This window comes from Ammodytes marinus, assembly GCF_949987685.1.
Source record: "Ammodytes marinus genome assembly, chromosome: 11".
In the NCBI taxonomy this organism is placed as follows: domain Eukaryota; kingdom Metazoa; phylum Chordata; class Actinopteri; order Uranoscopiformes; family Ammodytidae; genus Ammodytes; species Ammodytes marinus.
Window position 1 is genome coordinate 17270422 of NC_137215.1, and position 25293 is coordinate 17295714.

General features: G+C 41.4%; 2 protein-coding genes across 7 annotated transcripts in view; both read right to left on the bottom strand.

The window, feature by feature from the left end:
• The window catches only part of dst (dystonin), a 102423-nt gene that overhangs the window by 52664 nt on the left and 24466 nt on the right, over positions 1 to 25293 (bottom strand). For 3 of the 6 annotated variants that reach the window (XM_080036484.1, XM_080036485.1, XM_080036483.1), the window contains exons 6-35: positions 21210 to 21376; positions 20932 to 21044; positions 20658 to 20764; positions 20443 to 20562; positions 20020 to 20115; positions 19776 to 19903; positions 17341 to 17434; positions 17076 to 17230; positions 16555 to 16984; positions 16331 to 16459; positions 16034 to 16111; positions 15782 to 15943; positions 15398 to 15502; positions 15102 to 15197; positions 14885 to 15010; positions 14630 to 14782; positions 14374 to 14528; positions 14094 to 14220; positions 13444 to 13627; positions 12657 to 12814; positions 12388 to 12566; positions 12139 to 12277; positions 11856 to 12049; positions 11589 to 11751; positions 11424 to 11507; positions 11181 to 11288; positions 10978 to 11076; positions 4470 to 4616; positions 2642 to 2730; positions 2449 to 2557 (exon numbers count right to left, since the gene is read on the bottom strand). In XM_080036484.1, coding sequence (XP_079892610.1) covers positions 2449 to 2557; positions 2642 to 2730; positions 4470 to 4616; positions 10978 to 11076; positions 11181 to 11288; positions 11424 to 11507; positions 11589 to 11751; positions 11856 to 12049; positions 12139 to 12277; positions 12388 to 12566; positions 12657 to 12814; positions 13444 to 13627; positions 14094 to 14220; positions 14374 to 14528; positions 14630 to 14782; positions 14885 to 15010; positions 15102 to 15197; positions 15398 to 15502; positions 15782 to 15943; positions 16034 to 16111; positions 16331 to 16459; positions 16555 to 16984; positions 17076 to 17230; positions 17341 to 17434; positions 19776 to 19903; positions 20020 to 20115; positions 20443 to 20562; positions 20658 to 20764; positions 20932 to 21044; positions 21210 to 21376 — 4194 coding nt within the window. Of the gene's footprint in view, positions 1 to 2448; positions 2558 to 2641; positions 2731 to 4469; positions 4617 to 10977; positions 11077 to 11180; positions 11289 to 11423; positions 11508 to 11588; positions 11752 to 11855; positions 12050 to 12138; positions 12278 to 12387; positions 12567 to 12656; positions 12815 to 13443; positions 13628 to 14093; positions 14221 to 14373; positions 14529 to 14629; positions 14783 to 14884; positions 15011 to 15101; positions 15198 to 15397; positions 15503 to 15781; positions 15944 to 16033; positions 16112 to 16330; positions 16460 to 16554; positions 16985 to 17075; positions 17231 to 17340; positions 17435 to 17529; positions 17788 to 19775; positions 19904 to 20019; positions 20116 to 20442; positions 20563 to 20657; positions 20765 to 20931; positions 21045 to 21209; positions 21377 to 23934; positions 24047 to 25293 lie in introns of those variants that run through there. The other 3 variants (XM_080036487.1, XM_080036486.1, XM_080036488.1) reach the window with 3 other exon arrangements.
• On the bottom strand, positions 4570 to 10400 carry LOC307257307 (uncharacterized protein). Its single transcript, XM_080036490.1, has 2 exons — positions 7090 to 10400; positions 4570 to 6921 (listed from the first exon to the last, which is right to left on the bottom strand). The coding sequence occupies exons 1-2, from the start codon at positions 10054 to 10056 to the stop codon at positions 4909 to 4911; spliced, it is 4980 nt and encodes a 1659-aa protein (XP_079892616.1). The 5' UTR covers positions 10057 to 10400; the 3' UTR covers positions 4570 to 4908.

Genomic DNA, 25293 nt, shown 5'->3' on the forward strand with positions numbered 1-25293 from the left:
CATCTGGAGCTTCTGATTCACTACAAAGTGGGTCAGCTAAGTAGTACAGTAGTGTTTGATGGCAGGATTCAAACATCCTTGTTGGTGAGCCATAACTTGTACGGTTGACGGTGCATGAAGTTGGAAGGACAGGAATCACCGGGATATCAAGACCTTCCCTATCAACACCTCCAGCATCAATTTGTAAACCATTTCCACAAATTCTCTCAGCAAATTCACCTGACTTTGTTCGGTTTGCGTTGCTTTGACACACGGTTCCTTCTACTACACAAGGCTCTGTGACATCCATGGACATTTCATGATCTACTAATAATTCCTGGACAGGATTTTGTGTCCGAGCCTTGATGTTTGCATATGTCTTTTCTTCCAAGGTCAGACATCCATTGACAGAGGGAACTAAGTAATGAGGACCGCAGGTGTCCTGTGTGTATTTCATGAACTCCCCTGTTTGCTCATTTATGTGCAGGGGGCTCTCTAAATCTACCTCTTCAGAAAGATCACCAACATTTAAAGTCAGATATGTTAAATTATTCTCAGTGTTTTCAGAAGGTATTGAATGAAGAAAAATTTGAACCATTTCACTCAGCTGTCTATCGAGTATTAGGACTCTCTGTCCCGATTGTGGATCTATGTAACTGTTCATCATCAGGTGGGAGATGAATAACTGCTTTGCCTCTGTGTGAGTAGGGACGTTATCAACCTTTGAAAAATCTTCATCGGGATAGCATCCTCCCAGTGTGAGTTTTTTATACATGAGCCAAGAGGAGAACTTTTTATTAAGTCGATCAACATCAAGAAACGCATCAGGGATTTCTATAGATTTCAAAACCTCTGCTGTATAATTGTCAATGAAACCGTTTTGAATTGCTGAGTTGATGTCTACCACCTCCGAATTCTCTGGAATGTAAAAAGCTGCTATTTTTTTCCGATTAAGGAGCAGTCCACTTGTAAACTCATCGCTAGTCATTTGTTGCTCATGATGGAAGGAAGTAGACAAGGTTTGTATTTCCCCAGGGGAGGGCGACACAAGTCCCACAAACTGCTGATTTCCAAGCACAATGAGTGTGCTGCTGAAGTTCATTAAATCGCACTGAACGGCCGCATCTACGTTTAGCCTGTCGTCATTTCGGAGGATCCCAGTGCTACTCATAGAATCCTCCGACACATCGGCAGTTGTATTCTGGCCTTCTTTGGTGTATCCTACATCCGCCCTATCACCTAACAACCTTGACATGCTCGCCTGATCACCTAAACCCTCACGGAAAGACCTCAGCGCATGAATATCCCTGCCTGATGTCAGTGATTTATTTCTGCTGAGGCACTTTAGTATCAGTCCGTTGACCTCACACGGTTCAACATCGTGCTCTAGGAGTGACAGGTCATCAGCAGAGATGGAATTCATCATGTCCTGACAGGTCTTTTGCCTCTGAAGAATCTTTACATAGACAGAAGCAGGTATTGAACCCCCCTGAAATGCCCTTTCGAGGGTCAGTGTGTCCCCTGTGTAGCACACATTCAATCCATCACTGACTTGTTTGACCTCTATCATCTTGATGATGGGGTCGGCACACGTAGCCCCTTCCCTAGCTGCTACGATGTCAGAGAGCGACACAGATGAGACATGTGAACTCTGTATGCACTTGCTTTCCTCGTTCAACTCGGGAAAGTGGTCCAGTGTAGATTTAAAAACTACATCTTGTTTGAAAGCTTCATCCCAGTCCACAGAGACATGAAGATCAGACTGAAAGGGGTTCGAGGCCAGGAATTGGACCTCTGGGAGTGTGAGTCCAGTCATATGATCACTTATGGGTCCAGTCGCAAGCGCAGCATGACTGGATTTTACATTCTGATGAAAGGGAAAAATAGACAAATTACTGAACTGATCTGTTTCATCAATTGTAAGTCAGATTTGCAATAAAAGTTCTTCAAAGGCAAGACAAAATGTTTACTCACCACCAGACAAACATGGGCATGTTAAAACATCATGTGCACAAGTGCAAGACTGCATCAGGGTTGCAACAGGAGAGTGACGGATAACAACATTTAAAGCTATCATGCATCTGGGAATGCAGTATCCAGCATCTTGCAAAAAGAGGGTAGTTAGTCACATCAAATACTGTCGCTAAAGGCTTGTGTGTCATGTCTGTTATCATGTTGACGTTGCATATTAAACACAATAATAATGGTGATATTTCAGACCAAAGCAGGGCGCAACAAAGCATGTTCACAGCATACTCAAGATTTTTATGAGTTTCAATTGTATAAATCTTTTTTTCTGTCCCTAAGGATCCAGTGTAAGAGACAAAAAAGAGATGCAGCTGCTCACACAGAACTAAGAAGAGGAGGAAAATGGTTAGTCATGCAGCTGAACATCAGGTGGCACAGTTCCAACTCATTTTAAGACACAAATGCAATCCGCTCAATAGACAAAACAGCTTGGTGTCCAACCTCTTCTGAAGAGGTTGTTTGATCTGAGCATTGTTGCGAGAGTTCACTGTAGGCCTGCTTGAGGGCCTGCAGCTGCTCCTGGGCCTTCTCTCGTTCCTCCTCGGTCATTCTATGAGAGAAAACACAAAGAATGAGGCGGAGACTTCAAGCAGTATATTTTAGGTTCCATGTCAGTCACAGTAGCTTGACTTACTTGTCAATGTGTTTGTTCAGCATAGTTTGTGTGGCCCTCAACGCTTCTGCAATTTGCTCCTTCTTAGTGACCATTTCCTCGACCGACACCTAGAACACCAGACATTGACGTATCAATACTTTAAATGCAGTACAATGACTCTTCTTTCCTTTTTTTTTTTTTAAAGATATTTTTTTGGCATTTTCAAGCTTTATTAGATAGTACAGAGTTGAAATGGGGAGACAGAGAGAGAGGGGGGGATGACCTGCAGTAAAGGTCCACGGGTCGGATTTGAACCCGCGACCACTGCAACGAAGGCCGGAGCCAATATGGTACGCGCTCTATCCACTACGCCACCGGAGCGCCCCTGACTCTTCTTTCCTTTTGAATGACTACTCTTTTATAGTAATCATAAAACAATGCTGTCACCCGTATGATTATTGTATACACAAGCAAAAAGCTCACACACTCACAGACATACATACTAGAATGTTTGAAAGAGAAATAGATTGAATTACATTTTCAATTGACTTATTTGTATTAAATGTATCACCTAATGATTAAAAACATATTTGATAAGATTGCATATAAACCCCTGCATAAAGCAATCCAATAAAGCAGCTATGCAATGAATATAAACTTTGTTCTGTTTTTGTACAAAATCACAGAGGAGTTGATTCAACATTATTTGGCTGTAATTTCTGTTATTGTTGTGTTTGACTGCATTGTGCATTATAATGTTCACAAAGTCACTTGGAGGAACAGAATATTAGAAAGTCCATCAGAGAGATTGTGTCAAAATGCTATACAAATTAAATTGTTATTGTTTAATTGAAATGTTATCTACATTTTCTGTCTGTTTTTCAAATTCATGATTTATTTCAAAATAAACCATAGTGTGTACCGAAGTGATAACAATCACCAATAAAAAATAATAATCAAACCTTTTCTTAATACAATTACATGTTACATTGACTGTGGTTGCAATTTTCAGAACAAAATTAAAAATAATTTTCGGTGCCAACTAAGTGCTCATCGTCCAGATGAAAGCATAAGACCTTAATGATTACATAAATGTATTGAAAAGAAACTAAATAATTGCCTGGAGGGTGGGATTTAAAACATATATATATATATATATATATATATATATATATATATATATATATATATATATATATATATATATATATATATATATATATATATATATATATATATATATATATACTATAAATAGTTTATCTTTAATTGAATCACAAGACATCTACACCGACAGATTTAAGTGAATTTACAACATGTTACATTATGGCTTAAACTCCTTTAATTAAATTAGCTATTGTCTTGCATTTTATTGGACTATCAATGACAACACATCCCAATTTATTGAAATGGTTAGAAATAATGCAGACTTTGGACTGTATGTATAATGTTTCCTTTGACACACAGGGAAAAAAATCTGAAATATATTTTGATATTTGAATAATCTGTTAGGCTGGTTTTTCTGAAATATGAGTGCTTGTGCAACTTTTGCTGTTATTGAATCAGTTGAAGTGACATGGCATCCCTAATATTATCCATGCTTGTGTAGGGGAACGGGGGATATAATTATGTTATTACAACCACCACCAAGCTGTAGTGTAAAATATATGGATTAAATGAATCAGAAAAATAGAGTGTGTCTTTTTTTATTAGAAATCATACACTTGACAGCAAAGGCTGTGATCAGATTAGATTAGAAAAATACTCTTCACCATTAAACCAGGCATATTCTCACATACAACAAAAATAGTGACAGCATATAAAATAAGACACTCCACAAACAGCGAAAACAATACACATTATTTACCTGGGGCTTATTAGGAGTGTCTGTGTTGGCATTGCTATCTTTCAGAGCATTCCCATCATTGTTTGGGGCCTGTTTCACATTGGACATCCAGTGCAATAGTTTGCTAACTTTATCACCATGCTCTCTCTTCTCCTCATGAACAGATTTCTGGAATTAAAATAGGATGGGTTTTTGACAAGATGGTTAGTTTTGTTGAAAATAATTAACAGAATATGGGAGGGGCATTGCCAAAACACCTGATTTAGTACTGCTGAAAACATAGAAGCTTTAGAACCATCATCAGTTGCATCAACCACTAGATTAAAACAAACACATATACACCAAAAAGTAATGTTCATCATTGAAGTCAAAGTTACTTCACAGCCAAACACAAAACCAGGAAATGCTATTTGCAGGTTTTGCTTTATGCTATGGACAAGGATGTATTTACACATATTTATTAGTTAAATGCTGAAACATAATGAAATGTTGATTTTGCTCCCCAACCATGAATTTTCGTTGCCTCCAATAACCTTAACCCTGTGTGGCAGTCATATACACTTCTCTCAATGGCCTCCCTGAATGTGATTCTTCTCTTGGTCTTTGGACATGTGAGACTTTTTGTGTGAAACTTCTCATCTTTGAGTAGAGAGGCAGTAGCTTTGTCAACAAGGCCACTCTGAATGACTTCTTCCAGTGAGACTCTGTCATGAGAGTCAGGGTGCACCAATCCTCCAGTCAGGAGCTGGAATTCAAAACAGCGGAAACCGATATCCTTTGCGAATATTTTTTCCTGAACAGCCTGGGAAATAGACAACATCTTTGATGTCTTGGGGTGTATGATACCATTAAACGCCTGCTCAAACTGCTCTAGCTGCTGGTTCAATGCCTCATCCGAAATACCTCTTTTGAGAGCCTCTGAGAGAGTAACTTTATCCCCTGAAGAAGGGTCGCAAATACCACCAGTGCATGCCTGGGCCTCCAACAGCCTTAGCGCAGTGGATCTATCAGTAAAGCCCTGTTGAAAACCCTCAAGAACTGACATCCTCTTCCTCCGAGTGAAGTCCCACAGGCCAGCAATCGGGCTGTTTTCATCTTCCACAACAACCATTCTTGAAAATATGATGTCTGCAATCTCATAGATACTAAGGAGCCCACTGCGATAGCTTTCGAGCTCAGTTGTTTCGAGGAACCTCTGACTTAGAGCGGACTCCAGGCAAAGTTGTCGGCCACTTTTGACATCAGCAATGATGTGAAGTGCGCATCCTTTGGGGTCAAGTATGGACTTTTCCTGCCATTCACTTTCTTGCTGTGACAGAAACAGATATGTCCTCTTGTCGATGTGTTTTCCCTTGAATGCTTCATATGCTGACATTTCAGTGCCTTGGCTGCTGATGACCACAGACGCTCTATGGGAACTCGTGGGAGAGCTATTGGTTAAATGTCCCTCACCAAATGGGAAGAGAAAGACATCACCGTCAATGTCATAAACACATGTCTTGAGTATTTCAGAGTAGTATGCTTTCTGTCCAGTGTCAGGGTTGTGAAAACCTTTGGGGTTGCATACTGGATCATACAGACTCTGTAGAGTCTCCTTGTTTACAAGACCCTGATCAACAGCCATGCTCACCGGCACCCTGACACCGATCTCTGGGTGGATCAGTCCACCTGTGGCTACCTGGGCTTCAAGGATCTTCCTGCCTTTGTATCTATCGAGAACCCTTGCCTCCATTGCCTGAAATAAAGGCAGCTTTTTGCCAGCATGGTCGTAGCCACTAACAGCTTTCTCAGCCTCTTTCAGTTTATCCTTCATCTCTGTCTCTATAATACCTCTCTCCAGAGCCTCAACGACTGAGTGTGTTTGACCTGTCTTCAGATCTGTAATGCTTCCCGTTGCAGCCTGAGCCTCCAAAAACTCGAGAGCATACGTCTTGGCTAAGAAGCCCTTCTCAGCAGCTTCTAGGAAGGATATCTTTTTCTTACTTGACTCCACATACACTCCAGCAATAGAAGTTGGTTTGGCGAAGTAATGAGCCACCAATGCTTGCACCTCCTCCATCGTGATAAGGCCTTTCTCCAATTTATGCAACAGTTCTTCATCCAAGAGTTTACATTTGATTAGGTTTTGAATACTTGTGCTGCCTTTGAGTTCTGGGAGCGGTCGTGGAGTTGAATATATCGCACTCAGTTTTCCGTCAATGTCTCTTGTTGTTACAGTTCTTGTTACAGTTTCAAAAGTTTCGTTGATCTGATACTTTGTTGTCCTGGATATTCTTTGCGTTTCATTTGGCCGTTGGTCTGTTGGCTCACAGAGAGCAATGGATCCATGTTTTGTGGGAGTTTGATAATCAGAGCTATTCAAAGCTTTCTTTGATGGTGAATCACAAAGGCTTCGGTCTTCAATGACTTCCATTTTATCTTGTTTGACTTGTTTCAGTCCCTCAAGGTTATTTCCTCTCTCCCATGTTGACATCTGTGGATGTGACATTGAAATAACGTTTGAGTAACAGAAGATTACAGTTCACTGAAACACAACTACAATAGCTAGATAGATGTTTTAATAACTTGTAAAAAAGGTAAACTGTATTGTAAATAAATATAATATGTTGTTGCGGGAATTTCAAACTAACTTTATACATACCTCTGAGGAAAGTTTCATGTTGGCAATCTTGTCCTCCATGTTGCCTTTTGCACTCTGATGTGAGGGCACCATTTTTCCCATTAATGTATGTTCGTTCTTCGACGAAGCAGCCTGTCCGTCTCGGTCATAGTTATGACTGCTTTCAGTTACTTCCTGTTTGATCACCGTCTGGTTTTCAGTCTTCATCCTGCCCCCAAGCATCAAAAGCTTTTCCTGAAGACCTTTAACCTCTTTGACGTACGACTCTGTCTGCCGCCGAAGAGAACCCGCTTCTTTATCCTTGATTGCTTTCCAATCGCTATCCGTCAACAGCTGATTAAACTTAGCTGAGTCATTTAAATGTTCCTTGCCAAGGCTTTGTAAAGCACTGATGATAGAGTTTAGCTCAAGTTTGTAGTCTTCCAGTTGGGGAACTTGTGATTTTGCCTTTGAGAGGTCATGTCCGAGATTTGTTCTGTCATGCTCCAGTGTGTCCATTTCGATCGGAAGCTGTTGGTCCGTCTGTTGCTTTGTTTCTATAGTGGTTTGAGGCCCTGTTTTTATCTGTTTGATGTCTTGTTTGAAATACTTGCTCATCATCTCTGCTAGCTCTGCCTTCTCACTTTCACTTGAGACTTCAGATTGAAGTAAAATTATTTTTTTCTCTATTTCAGTCTGAATTAGCAACAACTGCCTCTCATAGCCCTCTTTCTGTTGTTCCAGCTTACTTTTTAACTCTTCTAGCATTTTCTTGCACTTGTCCAGTTGTATTTCCATCTGTTGGGACCTCTGTTGAAGGACAGCACTTTCTTTTTGCTTTTGTTCAGCTTCTGTTTGGGCATGTTGAAGCTTTTCTTTCACCGTTTCAACTTCCGATCCTGCTGAGATGTTTTTCTCTACTGCCTCAGCTTTCTCCCTCTTAAGAATTGCATTTTCATGTTGCAAATTTGATCGGGATTGGTCAGAACCCAACATTATTTCTTTCATTGCTACTTTATTTTTTTGAAGCTCCGTTTCCAGCTGCAATATTTCCGATTCTTTTACCTTTCGTTCTTTGGTCTCTTTCAACAATTCATCTTTGGTTCCTTGTAGGGAAGAGCTTAACTCTGAAAGTTTAGTATTCAAGATCCCTACTTTTCTCTCTGTTGCATTCTTGTCATTCTGTAGAGCATACATATCCTGCTTTAGATTTTCTACAATTTCCTCTGAGCTTTCAGTTAACCCTTTATTACTGAACTTGTGTTTGAAGACCTCCTCTTCTAAATCTCTGACTTTATGGAGATGATTTTGACACTCAGCAGATTGTTTTTGTAGTTGTGCATTTTTTTCCTTTAACATCCTGTTTAAATCAGTAATTTCCGAATGCTGCTTGTGGATATTTTGATTTGTAGAGTGCTTCTCAGCAAGGACCGAATTCATTTCTGATTTCAGAGTCGTAATTTCTTTCTCGTAATTGTCTATATTTAAATTGAGTGTTTTAATTTTCTGCTGCAGTTCAGCCATTTTCTTCACTTCCTCACTGTAATCTTGTAGTTTTATTTGAAGGTCATGGGACGTCTGAGACTTCTTATCTAGTTCCTCTTCAATAATTCTAAGCTGTGATTTGGTGCCTTCTGCTTGAGCCTTGAAGATTTCAACTTGCTGATCCTTGCTGTCAATTTCCATCATCACCTGGTCAAGTCTGGCTCTTGCATTCTTTAGATTCTTTTCCATCTCCATATTCACCTCTTTTAACTCATCTACTTTTTTCTGCAATTGAGAAGCAACTAATTCACTTTTCTGAATTTCTGCCTCATGGTTTATACATTTAAACTGCGAGGTCTGCGCAGATTTCTTCATTAAGGTGTTTTCTTCCTTAGCTGTCTGAAGCTGCTGTTTCCAACTCTCTATCTCTTTCTTTAAAGACTTGATCTTTTGTTCAGAAGATGATCTCTCTTTTTCCAGTGACTCTGTTTGGATCTGAAGACTTCTATTATCACTGTCAGATGTGACATTTGTCCTTGTCAGTTCATTGCATTTAAATGTCAGCTGATCTATTATTGCCTGTTTGGAAGCTACCTCTTCTTCTAAGTTGCTAATCTTGTAAATATTTTCATGCTCGATGGAGCTTCTCCTATGCAGTTCCTCTTGGGTCATTTTCAACTGCTCTTTAAGGCCCTCAACTTCAGTGTTTTGGAAGAAAGTGTTTTGTTCCAATGAGGACTTTGCTCTTTGGAGAGATCTGATTTCGTCTTGAAGTTCATTTATGTATTTCTTCATGTTCAGCACTTCCTGCTGGAGATCCTCTGATTTCTCTCTCATGTTGATCCTCTCAGTTTCCATGTCTATCTGCAGTTTCTTTAGTCTGTTGTTGCTATCATCCAACAGCTTTTTATAACTTTGTGCCTTCTCCTCGGCCACGTCTGACCTTTTCTGGACCAGGGCTAATTCCTCCTGTTTCTGCTGAAGGGTCTCCACCATAATTCTGTCCTTTTCTCTAACAGCAGATGACTCTTGCACACTGTCAACTGTTGGCCCACTGTCAGATGCCAGATGCTGTTCAGCCACGTCATTTTCTTGGGCCTGGACTTGACTTTGCAGCTGCTCCTCAGTACATTCCTCAACATTTATTTTTCTCTGTAGTTTAGGGCTTTGTGTGTTAAGAGCTTGGCCATCACTTGTTTTCTTTAAGAGTTCGTCTAGTTTCCTTTGAGCCAAAGACCACTTGGCCTCGGCCTGCTCAATTAACTGTTTTGCGTGGATTAATTCCTGCTCAATGGCATCTTTGTCTTTTACTGCTATTTCTGACTTGATGCAATACTGATGAACGTCATGTTCAAGCTGTGATTTCTGAAAGATTAGATCATCAATTGTCTTCTGTCGTGTTTCTACTTCTCCTTCAGAGTTTTCCAGCTGTTCTTGTCTTTCAGCCAGCAAAGCCTCCAGTTCCTGGACCCGTTGATCAAGTAGACTAATCTGTGCTTCCCCTGCATTTTTTTGGAGCTCCATGCTCTCTGTTCTTTTTGCAACCTCTGCTCTGTCAAAACTCTTTCTGTTCTATAATGCAAAAACAATTAGTCATCCACTGTTTGACGTTTTATTAGAAATTGTAAAATGAATTGCATGAATACTTCTTACTGCAAGCAAAAATAAACAATCTCTCCAGGAATTTGCAATCAGAAGATTGCATGAATTTTTGTTTGAGTTAAAAATGTTAACATACAAATTTGAACATAAGATCTTAAATGAATCTTAGATTATTTTAAAAGCACTGATGATTTCGTCACTGCACATTTCACCTCCTATCTACATCCTTTACCACTTTTCCAGTGGCGTGCACAGACTCGCTAAGCCACCCCTGCACCCACTGTGCATCCCTGCTGCACAATACCTGGCATTACAAATATGTATCAAATTCCAAACAAACTCCTGGAGAGGCTTTATTTTCCCACAGAATGAGAAAGATTTTCTGTCAAAGAATAAGGAAATCCTCCCAGAAAGTCACCTTCACCGGCAATGAGGAGTTGCTGAACATGCAGACATGCACTGCATTTGCCCATTTCCTTTGCTTCTTTTGCGCAATGAAGCAAATATCTTCACTCATGACATGAGGAGCAAACCATATACTATTGTAGATATGGTGGACCTTTGCAGGAAGTCAAGAACGCAAGGCTGATACAGAGGAGTAAAAGTACTTCAAGGTTTTTGTAACAATATTTTAAAATGCATTACTTCTTCGTGAGGTAGTGACATATGTTGATGCAAAACAGTAGAACTAAGAATCATGCAAAGATAAAAAGGCAAAGCTAAACTGGTATTATACATTCAAGCATCCACGTAGCCCCCAAAGTCAAAATTGTGCTGCATAAGTCACTGTAAATGCAGAAAGCATTTCAGGAAGAATTTAAATATCATCAATAAACTTCTCACCTCCTCGTCTTCAGTTCTCCTCAGTGTTTCGCTGGCAAACTTCAAATACTGTGTCATGAGAGTCACAAGAGCAGTGTAGCGTGTTCGGAGATCCATATACTGTGTGAAATTAAACAAAGAAAAACAAGTAGTGAGCCACCAAGATATACTCTACACAGAGCACACATTTTCTACCCTAAAAAAAGATAAATCGTTGTTATTACCTCCTGCTGAATGGCATCAGAGCAGCTCTGCATCTTTCGTTTCTTGAGAGGGGATTTGTGTTGGGAATCAACCATCGCTCTGAAGGTCATCAGCTGAAGTTCATAATCCTAAAAAGAGATGTATTGTGTATTGTTGAAGTCTACAGGGTTGTTTCATTCTCAATTACAGCAATTTTCCGTGTAGATCATCACTTCAACCGTTAATTCATAGATAGATCAGAAATCAGCAACTTTTTTTCTTACCTTAATGGCAGATGAATACTGCTCTGAGTACTTCTGACACTCGTCAATTCCGCTCTGTTTTTGTTCAACTTCAGCAACAAGGACCTGAAAAACATTTACATTTCAGTTATATATTTATACATCTATAGCCTGTCTTTATTTTATTGTGAAGAAGTGAATTCCTACCTTCTGTTTGTTCAACAGCTCAGCCAGTGCCTTGCTATCTTCAGGTTTGATTTCTTGGGCCTTGAGCTGTGCTGCTTCCAATTCTCCAACCCATTCATCAAGACTACAGTAAGTGTCTCTGTAGTGTTTCAAGGACGTGCTGATACCATCCAGGTCCCGCAGCCTGAAATTGAATGAGATACGTCAACAAACGACACTTACTTATATAATACTTGCACACAAAAATAATAGAAAAATAAAGTCCTGTTAGAATGAATCAACACTGACCTGCTGTCAATCTGACCGTGGATGTTCTGCCATCTCTCAGTCAGCTGATCTGCTTTCTCCTTGTGCCAGTCCAGGTCAAAGTCACGCTCGTTGTGGGCCTTAAACATGCGGTCACTGATGACTCGTGCCTTCTGCAGCTCATCCTCCATGTCATGGAACACCTCCTGCTTCTCATCAATTTCTGTTCGCCATTCCTGTGGTCAGAAGGAGGAAAAGGATTACAGACAATGAACTAAAAATAGGGCCATTGTTTGGTGAAATGTCCAACCGGATAGTTTATCACCTTGAGTGTTGAAACGACTCTCCCAATGGACTTGACGTTTGAGTTCATAGCATCTTCCTCATATAGTTTGGATTCATAGGCCTTTACTAGCGCCTCTGCACTCTGGCTGTGCCTCACCACTAAGCTCACTGTTTTTAGTCTGCGAAACAAAGAGAATGTGTTTTAAATTGCTGTATTTTTAATGCAAACGTCCATCTAGTGTCTAAATATCTACATGACTACTTTACTAAAAAGAATAAAGTGTCTTACTTGTCCATGTAAATGGAGGACATGGAGTGCACTTGGCTCATGCTCTGAACAAGGACGTTGAGTTCGGAGGAAAGTGTTGGCATAGAAGGAGAACCTGCAGCCTGTCTGAGGAACACCTCACACTTCTCCTTCATAACGTCCAGGTCCTCCTTCAATTGATTGAGCTCTGCTGTCTTAGTCTGCAAAGCGGCAAGTCGAAAATGATAAATAAATGAACAGTAACAGTTCTTTCTGAGTATGCGAGATGATTATTGACCCCCGTTGTGTACCTCATGTTCTGTGATGCGCTGCAGACTCTGCTCCAGGTCGTCTCTCTCCAGAGGTGTGCGGAGCTGCCTGATCAGGTGTTCTTCATGGGCCTCCAGATGCATCCGGAAGTTGCGTATTTCTGAGATGTAATGATTGTACACTGATTCCTCATGTTCCTCTGTTAACCAGAACAAAATATTGTTAGCACAAATAGTCACGGTATGTTTGTTAAACACAGTCAATGCAGAAGTTTGCTTCCATTTGAAAATCAAAACTATTTGATTAGGCTCTACTACATGATAACACAAAGGGGGAAGAAACCCACATTTAGTATCACACATTAACTTGCAGCACACAAGTGCACCTCTAGGTGGCATCATTATCCCAGTAAGTAGGATATGTTGCCATGCAGTCAAATCAATGGCACTTTTTGCACCGCTATGATGAAGTTTGGCACACATTATGAAAACGGTTTGAATAAAATGAAAAGTTATTTTGAAAGAGGAGGGCATATGTGTAGAGGACTGTGTATACACACATAGTTGTTACACAGACCGATGTTACATCACAACATAACACAACAAATAATCTGCTCTGTTTAAAATCCCTAACTACACATTCACATCCACGTTAAATCCAACCATATCTTTTCTGCTGAGTTAAGTAAAAAAAAAAAAAAAAAAAAACATAATTCCAAAAGGCATTAGCTTAAAGCTTAAAAGGCTTAAAGAGCCATGTGTTTCCATGTTCAATGTACACCAGAAGCTCCTTTGTTGGGAGTTCTAATGGAGGGATATGAAGCCTTGCCTCTTTCTGCAGATCGGAGTAGTTCCTGGTAGTACTCCTTGCAGGCAGCAACGTCTCTCTCTAGCTGGGAACAGTCTGCCAATGTGAAAACCTCAGACTCCTCGCTGTCCTCCCGGAACTCGTCGAAGTGGGACTGCAGGTTGCTCAGGACTTGCTGATGCTCGCCTTGTAACATGGTCTTTATCTGCGGCGAGTAGACAAATACATTTAGAATTAAAAGGTGGAGTCAGCCATTCTCGAGGATGCTTGATGTCAAAATCACCTTTTATCTAAATGAGTGAATATCTCATGATCCGAAACCTGTCCGTACTATATTTGGACTGAAAACCAATCAAGTGTTAATACACAGCCATGGCTCAGTAAACTGTTAAATAAACTAAGGGCATGTGAATAAAGAGGGCCCCTGCGTAGATGGCAGCATGCAAGTTTACAAAGCCTAAAATATGTATTAACAGTTGGGGGGAGGGGGGGAGGGGGGTTCAGCGCGCACACACAGTACGGACAGGTAGAGGATTGTGAGGAGATTTTCACTGATATTGACAACAAGCATTTTCCAGAATCGCTGACTCCACCTTTATGAAACACTTTTATACTACTGGTGTAGCAAAAAGAAAGTTAAAAAAAGAGAAAACATAATAATTCAAACATACCGAGGCCACATTCCAGTTGCGGATGGCTCGTATATCACTCATTAGATAGTGCCACGACACCACACTCTTCATGTTGATGTGGGAGTGGTGCCACAGCGCCAGGACATTCTGGTATAACTGCTCAGTTCTGCAGGAAAAACAAGAGACATAAATACTTTATCCCACCAATGTGAGGTCACCACAGCTTAAGGATTCAGTCAGGTGAACTCAAGAAGTAACTTTATTTGAAGGAAAAGCTATTTCAGACACAAAATGGATCCTAGCATTTGCAGCATCTCACCTTGTGGCCATATCAGCAGCCTCTTTGTTGGGAGGAGGCACAGTGAAACACACAGAGGGAACCATGGCCTCATTCCCTGCTGGGTTGATGACTTTCCACTTGCCCCGATGAGAGTTATTGGCCAACACGCACTCATCGTCCTTATAAATGGTGATCTGAAAGAGTTGTGATGGAAGCCAAAGCATAGATTTAACACAAAAATGAATACAAACTGGGATAAAATGTGGTGTTTATGGCGTAGAAGACCACCATGTACCTCTATCTGACGATAATCACAGATGGCTTTGACGGGGATGGAGGACCTCACAGGGTTGTCAGGGTTCCTGGGCTTGAGCTGCACAATATTCTTGGCCCTGCCCACTAACCCGGCTACAGTGCTACGGTATTGAAGAAGCTCCTCTTTCTCATCCTAGGGACAAACCGTACAAAAATAAGTCCTTCATTTATTTTATTTCTAAATGAAATAAGTGAACATGCACACACAAAAAAACTATAATGTCCATCATCTCACCATGGACTCCTGGGTGAGATCCTCCATTCTGTGTAAGCTGCTTGTTCGATCACAGCTGTATTTTCTTTGAATGGCATCTTGCAGGCTCTTAAGGTAGTCCATGGACTCTTTGGCATCGCTGAAAAACTGCACAGGGGGAGGTCGAAAATAGGAGAAATTAGATGTGACAGGTCAAATGCGCCTCGCTGTGTTGACTAAAAAATTGGCAGCAGCTCACCTCAAAATAAACAGCGTTCTCCTTGAGGTGCTGCTCTACGCACGAGCAGAGCTGTAAAATCCAGCTCCACTGCGTTTGCATGGCAGCCCTGTATGCCTGGAAGGAAGAAAAACAAATAAAAAGTTTAATAGCTGGAAAATTACAAGATAATACTTCATAATCGTTCAATCATTTTGGGAGCCGCACGCAGGGTGGAGACACCACTGCCTTTACACACATTTGAATGTAATTGTCGTGCTGATTGCAGAGCTGAGTCTACAGGAAAGTAAAAAAAAATGCAAAAATGCAGGGCTTACTTCAATAGTGGGCCTTGCTGGGTGGTTCTTGAGCATTAGGCGTTCTGCCTTGTCCTGTACGGACTTGATCGATTCCTCCCTGTCATCGAGCTCCCTCATCAGGTCCTGTGTCAAAAACATTATGATGAGTATTTATGGAGTCAAGCCGGGGCAAAGGACACACCTGTATAACACATGACCATATCAACAACACATCCAGGGCAATACAAACACATGCCTTCACTGAGAGTATGTTTGTGTTGAATGAATGACGCTGTAATGCAGCCAAACCTACACAATCAAAAGAACTGTCTGAACAAGCCCTTGCCTCTGCATGGAAGATTTCACAAATATAGTTACAGTTCATTCAAGAGTGTTTAAACACATTTTAAAAAGGGGACCTACAGCATGGTAGTCTCTTTTCTTGGAGACATTGCTGTTGCGATCGCTCCAGTCAAAAGCGACCTCCTCTTCCTCCTTCTCGTTCAGCCAGATGAGCTCCTGAGTCGCCCGGGACACAAAGTCCTGCAGGTTCTCCAGGTGGCTCTGCCGCTCCCTCGAACAGCTCTGAAAAGAACAGGCATTCGTGAAGTCAGACCACAAACAAGCAGACAAACACAGACACATTTTACATTTATTTCTTTTGTGCTCACTTACCAATAGCCTTTCGTACTGCTTCTCTAGTTTGTTCAGTTTGTCCGAGTAACTTATTTTCAGGGGCATGGTCATCTGAATCTGAGGTAAAAGAAAAACATATTTAGATTTCATTCATTTTCCTCTGCAGATACTTCAATTGAATTCAGACAGAGAGAGAGAGAGACAGAGAGAGAGAGAGAGAGAGAGAGAGAGAGAGAGAGAGAGAGAGAGAGCACAATTTCAAATGTTGGTTATAGATAGGATTGATGATGTTTCCACTAAAATCAGCAAGAAAGAGAGAAACTACAGAACACTTACCTCACTCAGTTTGGCCTCTTTAAGACTCATTTGAAATTCTTCGATGGCCCTGTGGACGCTTTTGTGGTTCTCTAAATGTGTTTCCACGCTTGGCAAATCAGATCCCCACTCTGAACGATCGAGTTGCATCTATAAAAACAGTTAAGAAAAACAGATTCAAACATCTTATCCATAACATTGAAAGCTACGGGACATCATACACTAAACTGGTAGTGAGTATTCACCTGCATATCTTCCACCCAGTTCAGGAGGTCCTGGACAAAGTTCATGTTGACCTCCTCGTCTGTCATGTTGGGATCGGCCATAGAGGATTTCATTAAGGGCTTGCGGATCTGCATGTGTTTCATATGCCTGAGGCTGCCGGGGTCCATGTATGTCTGTACTGAGTCAGGCTGCAGGAGGCTGAAGGATGGGGTCATGCCCGGGGTAAGGCTAGAGGTGAATGTGGACCCGGGGGTGCCTAACCCCCCTGGAGTGAGTGCAGGAGTGAGGGCTGGCGTCAGGCCCGCGTTCATGCTCTGAGAGAAGTTCAGACTTTGCGAGATGCCAGAAATCATCAGTTTGGTTTGTTCCGTGGTCAGAGTCCGACCTCTGCTGTACACAGACGAACACTCGGCTCTCAGGGCCAGAAGCTCGTCGCGCAGTTTTGATACCCTGCGGTCAAACAGGATTCCATATGAGACGTCTTATTGTATGAGAATATTTGGTTACTATTTTTGCAAGAGCGTATTTTTTTCTTTTTTACCTTTGGACAAGTTGATCTGCAAAGGGGAATTTCCCATCCAGGAGAATCTGGATGTCCACCACTTGTTGTCTGAGGATATTCTCACACTCCAAAAGGTAGCCAGCGATCTCGGCTTCATTTAGGAACTGAATACCAGACTCCAGACGTTTTGCGTCCTTAGCCGAGATGGGAAAAAAGAGAGTCTCAAAACTCAAGACAAAGAATATTCAGAGTTCAATTTTAACACAATTTACATCGAGTTAAAGAGTGACTGCACAAAACTCACAGACTGCAGGGCAGTTCTCGCAAACGCCAGCTTGTCCTCTCCGTTGACACAGTCACGCTGGACCCTGTTGGCAATCTGCTGCAGCATCTCAAGCCTGCGAAAAAAACAAAAAGATGATATTGTTAGCTTACAGTCGGAATCACAAAAAAAAAAAAAAAAAAACAGAAGCCGAGCCCACTGCAGCCTCACCTGGATCCAAAGTTAATATTGTTATTGAGAAAGACGGAGCTGTTCATTTGCAACGGCTCAGTGATGATGGTGTCGTTGGAGGCATAACTGGCAAAGCTGCTGTTGCTAAGGGACGAAGTTCCACTCAAGTACGCCATCTTACTTTTTATATATTGTAAATTCCTACTGCTGTACCGGACCTCTCAAACAATCACTGCTACATCTTTCCTCCTCTGAAAGGATCCCAGACTAGACCTAACCCTGACAGTTTGACTGCGAACATTCGCACACCGATCTGATGGAGCCGCTTTCAACCTGCTCGTATTTATATCCCTACAGCCAGGTGAGGAGCATGTTCACTAAACCCGCCCCTCCCCGCTTAAATAATGTGCTGCCTTTAGGGCATATAAATTAAACAGCAAGTTGAGACAGTACACCGTTGTACAAGCTGAGACTGTATTAAAGCGCTCCCAAACTGCGGTTATGGCTGTTTCTACCACACCCAACATTGATGCTGTAAATATGCTTTGTTTATAGACCATGGAGGCCTGAATGGAGATGTTAACTTCTCTTCACTATTTTCAACAGAGGATCTCCAAGTCAGAAAGACATTTGGGATTCCACAGAGAAGAGCAAATAAATACAATGATGGAACCGGATTACCAGATAAAGGTCAAAACCTGACAGTGCTTGCCATATGAAAGCAGTCGCTTAGTAATGAATCAGGAAATATCTCAACTGGAGCATGCATTTGTGAGTTTCTGCCTTTGTGTTTAAAGTAACCACATACTGTTTGCTTAATACACAAAAGCACCTCTTTTTTCCCCCCAGCATTTTATGATGCAAGATTCATTTGTTTTGCAAATCACTCGACCCTCCTTTAAAGTGGAACAAAATTACACCTAATCCAATGCAGACAATGTACTTTGGCTGCAGTACATCTGAACATGAAATACACACACAACAGCTCAAAGATATGTTGATAGAAATCTTGTCATGTCATAGTGTGCAGTGATCGAGTGAGGGGATTTCTACTTTAATAAGGTAAATCAAACTCTGACATTCACCATGACGCTCAGTGTTGGGTTTCAGTAAAGACATTGGTGGGCTTGCAATGTGATGCTGGAGCACTCTCCCTGCACTAAGCCTCAGAAAAAGTTATGCTGACTCATGTAGCATATTTGCTCCGTTATCTACAAGCTGTATGAAAAGCTTTTCACTGTATAATTCCACAAATGTTGTCTTCAAACATCAGCCACATGTATCTTAAATACTGGTATCTAAAGATGCAATATGTAACTTTGGGTGTGTCAGAGAAGGGAAATTGTTTAAGGTATATTCTCATAACTGAATGAACAAACTTCCTCACAGGAAAATGATATCTTTTGAACACTTTTTGAAGTTGGACAGCTACCTTAAAGCGGCTACCAGGAACTTTTAAATATCTTTAAAAACAGCCTCATTTTTCCTCAGTGCAAAGAAAGCAGTTTTTATATAGTTTTATTAATGCCTTTGTTCTGGTCGCACACCCAGTCCTATTTTCGGCTTGCGCATGCAGGCTCTATGGTCAGATATTCATATTGGTCGCAGATTTCAGTGTAGCGCAGCAACGCGATTTGAGTAGCCTATCCCTCCGGAATCTTTTAGCTCTGTGAGTGGTTAGTGACACTGCATCAACTCATTGCAATCAGGTGTGTGTGGCACTGACTGGAATTAGTTGATGCTGTGTCACTAAACACTCTCACGGAGCCGAAAGATTCCGTGCCCTCACACTTTCAACACGGACATGCACTATATCGTGTCCTAATCATTTGACACTCACACCGGCCTGCACACGCTAGAAAACAGCTTTACGACAGCTGGCGTCGTAAAAATACTACCGATTTTGTCCAAAGAGGCCGCCAGCCGCCAAAGTTCCTCGTAACCACTTTAAGAGTAACTGTTTCACTGTTGTTTACGTCAACTGGGCCCACAGTTTTGTTTAGAAACATATTCCATTCTTACGTTTGGTTCCAGGTGCCTCAAATCAGTTTGATTTATTATTCAGAACTAAGAATTACATGTAGAGTAAATCTGTTTTGTAAACTGACTGCAGGCTCTGCACATATAAACAAATCCCCTTCCCCTGAAACTACATAGTGATAGTGACTTTTGGTTGTTCGACAGTAACCCATAATATGTGTTAATAAGGACTATAACGATTGTACATTAAATCCAAATATGTGGGGCCAGACAAGATAAAGCAATAAGACGCTCAGTGCACATACCTCTCCACCTCAGGCCTTAGGCTCTTCTCTCTCTCCAGCATGGCAACAATTAATTTACCCCATTCCTTCTCCACGTCATTGGGATGGTGACCCTGGGGTAACTGAATACGTCCAAACTCGATCCACATCTGTTAGATATGCGGAAAAAAAACACATGCTCGACATCACTACAATATATAGGACTACAAGCGCTGTAATGTGTGATCAAATCAACATGCCCCCCGACTGTTTTACAGTCACGTACCTCAAGCTGTTTATAAAGGGTTTGGATTTTCGTCTTCTCGTTCTCTTTCAGTGGGATTTCGTGTTCTTTAAACTGCAGATACTGTGTATAAAGTGCCTGTAAAAAGAAGCAGAGATTTCAATAAAAAGGTTTTTTTCTAAACATGTACCACACAGCAGCAGAACAGATATTAACCAGGATCTTTAAGCAAACGTCAATAATCTCCCCGGCATTAAAGTGCCTTCACTGTTAAAAGCTATCGACTTCCTGCAGCAAATGGATGCCGCTGCTCCCTCAAATCCATTAATATCACTTTAAGTCTCTGTTGCAGTAGATAGATGCTGCATGTGGGCTATTTAATGCAGGTAATTATCCTTTACCTTACTCAAAAAATATGCGGGTACAACCAAACAGCTGATAATGTTTAAAATCTTGTCATAATACCTTGAGTTCGACAGGGTTGTTGGGGAATGATCTATCTGACATAATGGCCACATTGTGTTTGATCCACTGGCTGAGGTATTTGATCATGTTCTGGTACTCCACCCATTTGATATCAACATCCTGTTGGAAAGAAAACAGTGTCATCGGCAAGACAGCACTCGTCAGCATTGGGATTGGGCTGCGTCACTGGGCGGACCGCGGTGCCATCCACTTACATTGGGACTGATTCCATCGACACCGTCAGGTACTTTGGGGAAGGAATCGTACAGTGTTGAGACGTATGTGATGACCGACTTCTCATCGGGAGAGTGAACGTCCACGTCTGAGAAGGGGAATATTAAAAAAACAAGGGTCACAAATGCAATGCACACTAACAGAATTAAAGCCCAATAAAAACCAAGTGAATTCACTCAACACGATTCATAGCATAAAAGTGTTCAAAATAGTGGGAATCTTTCGTGCAACCAACCATTGACATTTGGATCTTACCCTCGGGGTCCAGCAGTCTGGCCACACCCAGCTGTTCAGCTACACCAAACGCTTGCTCTAAGTTAGATCTGTTGGTCTGTGCTGAGACACGGCTCATGTCGACCATGTCTGGCCTGCAATAGAGAGAAGGAGACACCAGTAATGCAAGAAAAAAACAATGTATACCAACTACAAGAACAGAAGAAAGTGGACAGACAATGACTGAACGCCCTGTTTATGCCTTATAAAGCTGTACTGTTCAGCAAAATCCCATGCAGTTCCTTCGGTGTAAACAGTACCTGTATTTATGAATGATGGCGTTAAATAATCTCCCATCCCTCCAGGAGGTCGTGAAGTTATTACATTGTACGCCTACGTAGCCCTCTGTCATCTGCCTGGACCAGAGCAGCAGCCTCTCCTTGGCCGTCATGTCCTCGGACTCCCCAGTCACGTGGATCTCTGAGATCTGTCACAAAATTCAAAAGCATGACACTGCAAGTTTTACACCTATCTCAACACCATGACATGTAATGCAATCAAATGTAAGAAAATGCACAAACTACACCCTAACGAAATACTGCCGCATTGGGTCAATACCTTTAGAAATATGTACTTAATATCATATTGGATATGACTCAAGTCAAGTGTGAATGAAAGGCACATTCTGTCAAATTTTCCTTATCTGGCTTCTTAATAGCTCTGTTCATACTTGAAACATGAAAAAAGTGAGCAGGTCAGAAGCGTGAGACTCAATAGTTTAACAATATATTACACTGAAGATCAAGATGACCCCAAAGAAACAGTGCCACTTCACTGGTTGACTCACACAGTGCTGTTGGTGAGGTGTCAGGGATATTATTGACATCAGAAAAAGAGTTTCTATGTACAGTTTACACCACAATCAGTAGTAGTAGTGATTCAGAATTAGTTTTCCTATAACAAGCATTACAAACAACATTGATTATGGAAACACCAAGGGAAAGTCAATGATTCAGTTGAAAGTTCATGGTGAAACTAATTGGTTCCACATCACAGAAAATGTTGCGTCAAAACATGGTTTTAACAAAAGTTAGGAAGCAGAGAAACACAGATAGTGGAGTGGCTAAGTGCTTCTTTTCGTCAGAATCTTTAAGTTGATGATACAAGCTTGAAAATGGGCATGAGCAGTCTCCATGGGTCACTTGACAAGAGAATTGTCCGAGACATTTGAAATGTCAAGATAAAAATGTTCTCATAGAAATGTGTTGGGTTGGTTTTTTCATAAATACATTTTTTCACTTCATTGTCTCGGACAATTTTCTTGTCAGGACACCCATGGAGACTGCTCATGCCACGTTTCATGCTTGTATCACAAATTTAAAGATTGTAGCACTCAGTCAGTCAATCAATCAATCAATCAATCAATCAATCAATCAATCAATCAATCAATCAATCAATCAATCAATCAATCAATCTATCTTTGGCAGACACACTGCAGCTCAGATAAGATTAGCACAGAAACACATAACATCATCCTAAAGATAGAGGAAGAATCCCCCAAGAAATCCCACCTTCACCAGATTATAAATACACTTCAAACGTCTGGAGCATTTCTACAGTCCAGTTAAGAAAAGCAATGACAGGTTGAACAGGTCTACGACCACCGTGACAAAGGTTGATTTGATCCTTCTAGTCTGTCCATTTGGGACCCTAAAACAACAACTTTGTCTCTACGCACGCTGAGCAAAGGGCAATCTGGACAAGCCAGCATAGCCTCAGCCTAAATGTTTAAGAGCTGGACACTTTACTGGACACTTTGACAAGACAATTGAGTCTGTTTCGAGTCATTTTTCTATGAAAGAAAATAAGGACGTGTGCCTTGCTATGAACACAATCAAAGAAGGAATGACTGTTGGCACAATGATACTGTACAAAGTCCTTAACAACAGCACGCTGACCCTCTTCTATCGCCCGTAAAATGCTGACAATAACTGACACATTATTAAATCTGCCGATTATACAGTTTCCATACAAACTCTAGCAGCCATTAATGTACAACCAATAAGAGTGGACAAAGAGCAACTCTAAACGGAACCAATGGAAGATGGCCGCATTTTCCAATAAATACCATTAACTTTCACAACCTTCTAATGACCTCATGTAATCACTGTCATATAAAACATAACCAACGGTTCCAATGACATCAGTGTTATTAGATAATTATAATACAATAAGACAAAATTCATGTTCAGAATATTTCTTTTTTTAAAGAAATCCACGACAATACTACATGGCAGAGTGCCCCGCTCCAATGTAGATATGAAACGCTCATTCTGAGGTAATAAAATAACTACTTTTATTTTCAAGTAATTATACAATAATTATAACATACTCATGAACATTATACTCAAGTATTGATTCAGGTAAATGAAATTAAGCAGCCAAATACTTTTGACATAGCCTTCTGTACAGATGATGCCTTTGGGTGTAAATACATTCTATGACATTTGATTTTGAGAGTTACAGTTTGTCCAAGAATGACTGTGAACACAGACAGAAAGACACTAAAATGATGAAATAAGGCTCTAAAGAAATAGACCATGCTGATTGGAGCATAACATTAAGAAAATGACAACATTTGTTCAACAAAATGAACTGCCATTGGTTTATTTCAGCATATAATGTATTTTACCCATGGGCTTAAAGGTGGAGTCAGCAATTCTGGACAACGCTTGTGGTCAAAATCCCTTTTTGTCAAAATGTGAATATCTCCTCAAATTCGCTACCTTTCTGTACTGTGTACGCGCTGGAAAAAAAATCTGGGTTAATACACAGCCTAGGCTCTGTAAACAGGTATGTCAACAAAGGGGAAGGTAAACAAAAGTGTTTGTTTACAGAACCAGATTTATTTTTTGCGCACAAAGACTGACTCCACCTTTAACTTTCATTATATTCACACCAGCCATACGATATGGAATACATTATACATTATTCCCTGATCAAACCCATCATTAATAGCTCAAAAAGAACACATACTAAGTTTACCTCGTGTTGGGTGGAAATACATTTGGCAGGAGCTGGAAGACTTCCTACGTAACCAGAGCAGGTGTAGGCTCTCCGTCTCCTCCTCCTGTGCGCTTGAGAGCCCCATATAATCTTGGCAAACGTTTCCTCACTGCCAGCTCTGTCATTACCCCTTAGAGTCCGCAGCATGTGCTCCACTGCTCCGAAGCTTATAGCCCTCCTTAACTGGCGCTGCAGGAGTTTCTTTGCGAGCAGACCATCCTTAGCGGAGACCCCTCTTGCGGTTGTGCTAACACAACGAAGCTTCCCCTCGACAGTGCTCCGGCTTCTCTCGCCGTCGCTCTGCTCTGTGGCCAACCTTCCCGACCCGTAAGCTAACCTCTTGCCAATAGGTTGATTATTACAGGGATCTCTCAGGATTATAAATGGTACCTCTCCAACATAGACACCTCGGCTGATGCTTTCTTGCCTGGAAAGGTGCTTCTCCACCTGGGATGGTTTATCGTGCTCTGCGTGGGAGTCCTCTGGGTTCCCATCTGGGCCATCTTGAGGTTTTGCACCACTGCATATGGCCTCACTGGCGATGGCTTCACTCACAGCACTCCTGATAGATCCACCAGGTTGGAAGTCCTGCGATTTCCTCTTCTTCCTTTGAAAGTAGCGGCGACCCTTGAGCTCTTTAGATCCGGGGCTCAGCGGAGCTTTCTTGGGGTCAACATAACATTCCTCTTTAGGGCCTCGAACGCAGCCACAGACGTTGTTTCCCATGGCTGAAAAAGTCTTACAGTCTCTTATCCATTTACAGTGTTAAACTCCCAGCAGTGAGCTGTTCTCAAGCAAAGTATCCAGTGAGGTCCGGTTTGTCTGAAGAGCCACTATCCCATTGAGAGAAATCCATTTTATACGCTGTGCAAACAGCACACAATGCGCAAATACAGACAACCCGGCAGCCAGATTGCTCCACTCAGAGCGGAGTCGACTTTTTCCCTCTTTGACTCGCAGGGACTCCCAGCTGAGAACTGGCCTAAACTTCTCTCTCTCTTTCTCTCTCTCTTTCTCTCTCTCACCGCATTTCCCTCTTGCTGGCGTGCTCTCTCACGGGTCTCTCCTCTGACACTGGAATCCTGTCTGACCTTTGAAACATTTCCCTGGCTTTGCTAATCCCACACAAACACCATAAATGCACACTCACAGACACGGCCCCACGTGCTTAGATCTCCCAGCTGGGCCTGAATGAAAAGGACTGAGTTGACAGACCTGTTTCCGGGGCCGGCTATTCTGCTTCGTCTACACAGTAAACATGTGCACGTCACAGCCACCTCTCTTAGGTTTCCTAATATTTGTGTATGTAATGAGGGTTGAAGGAGGACAAGGTTTAAA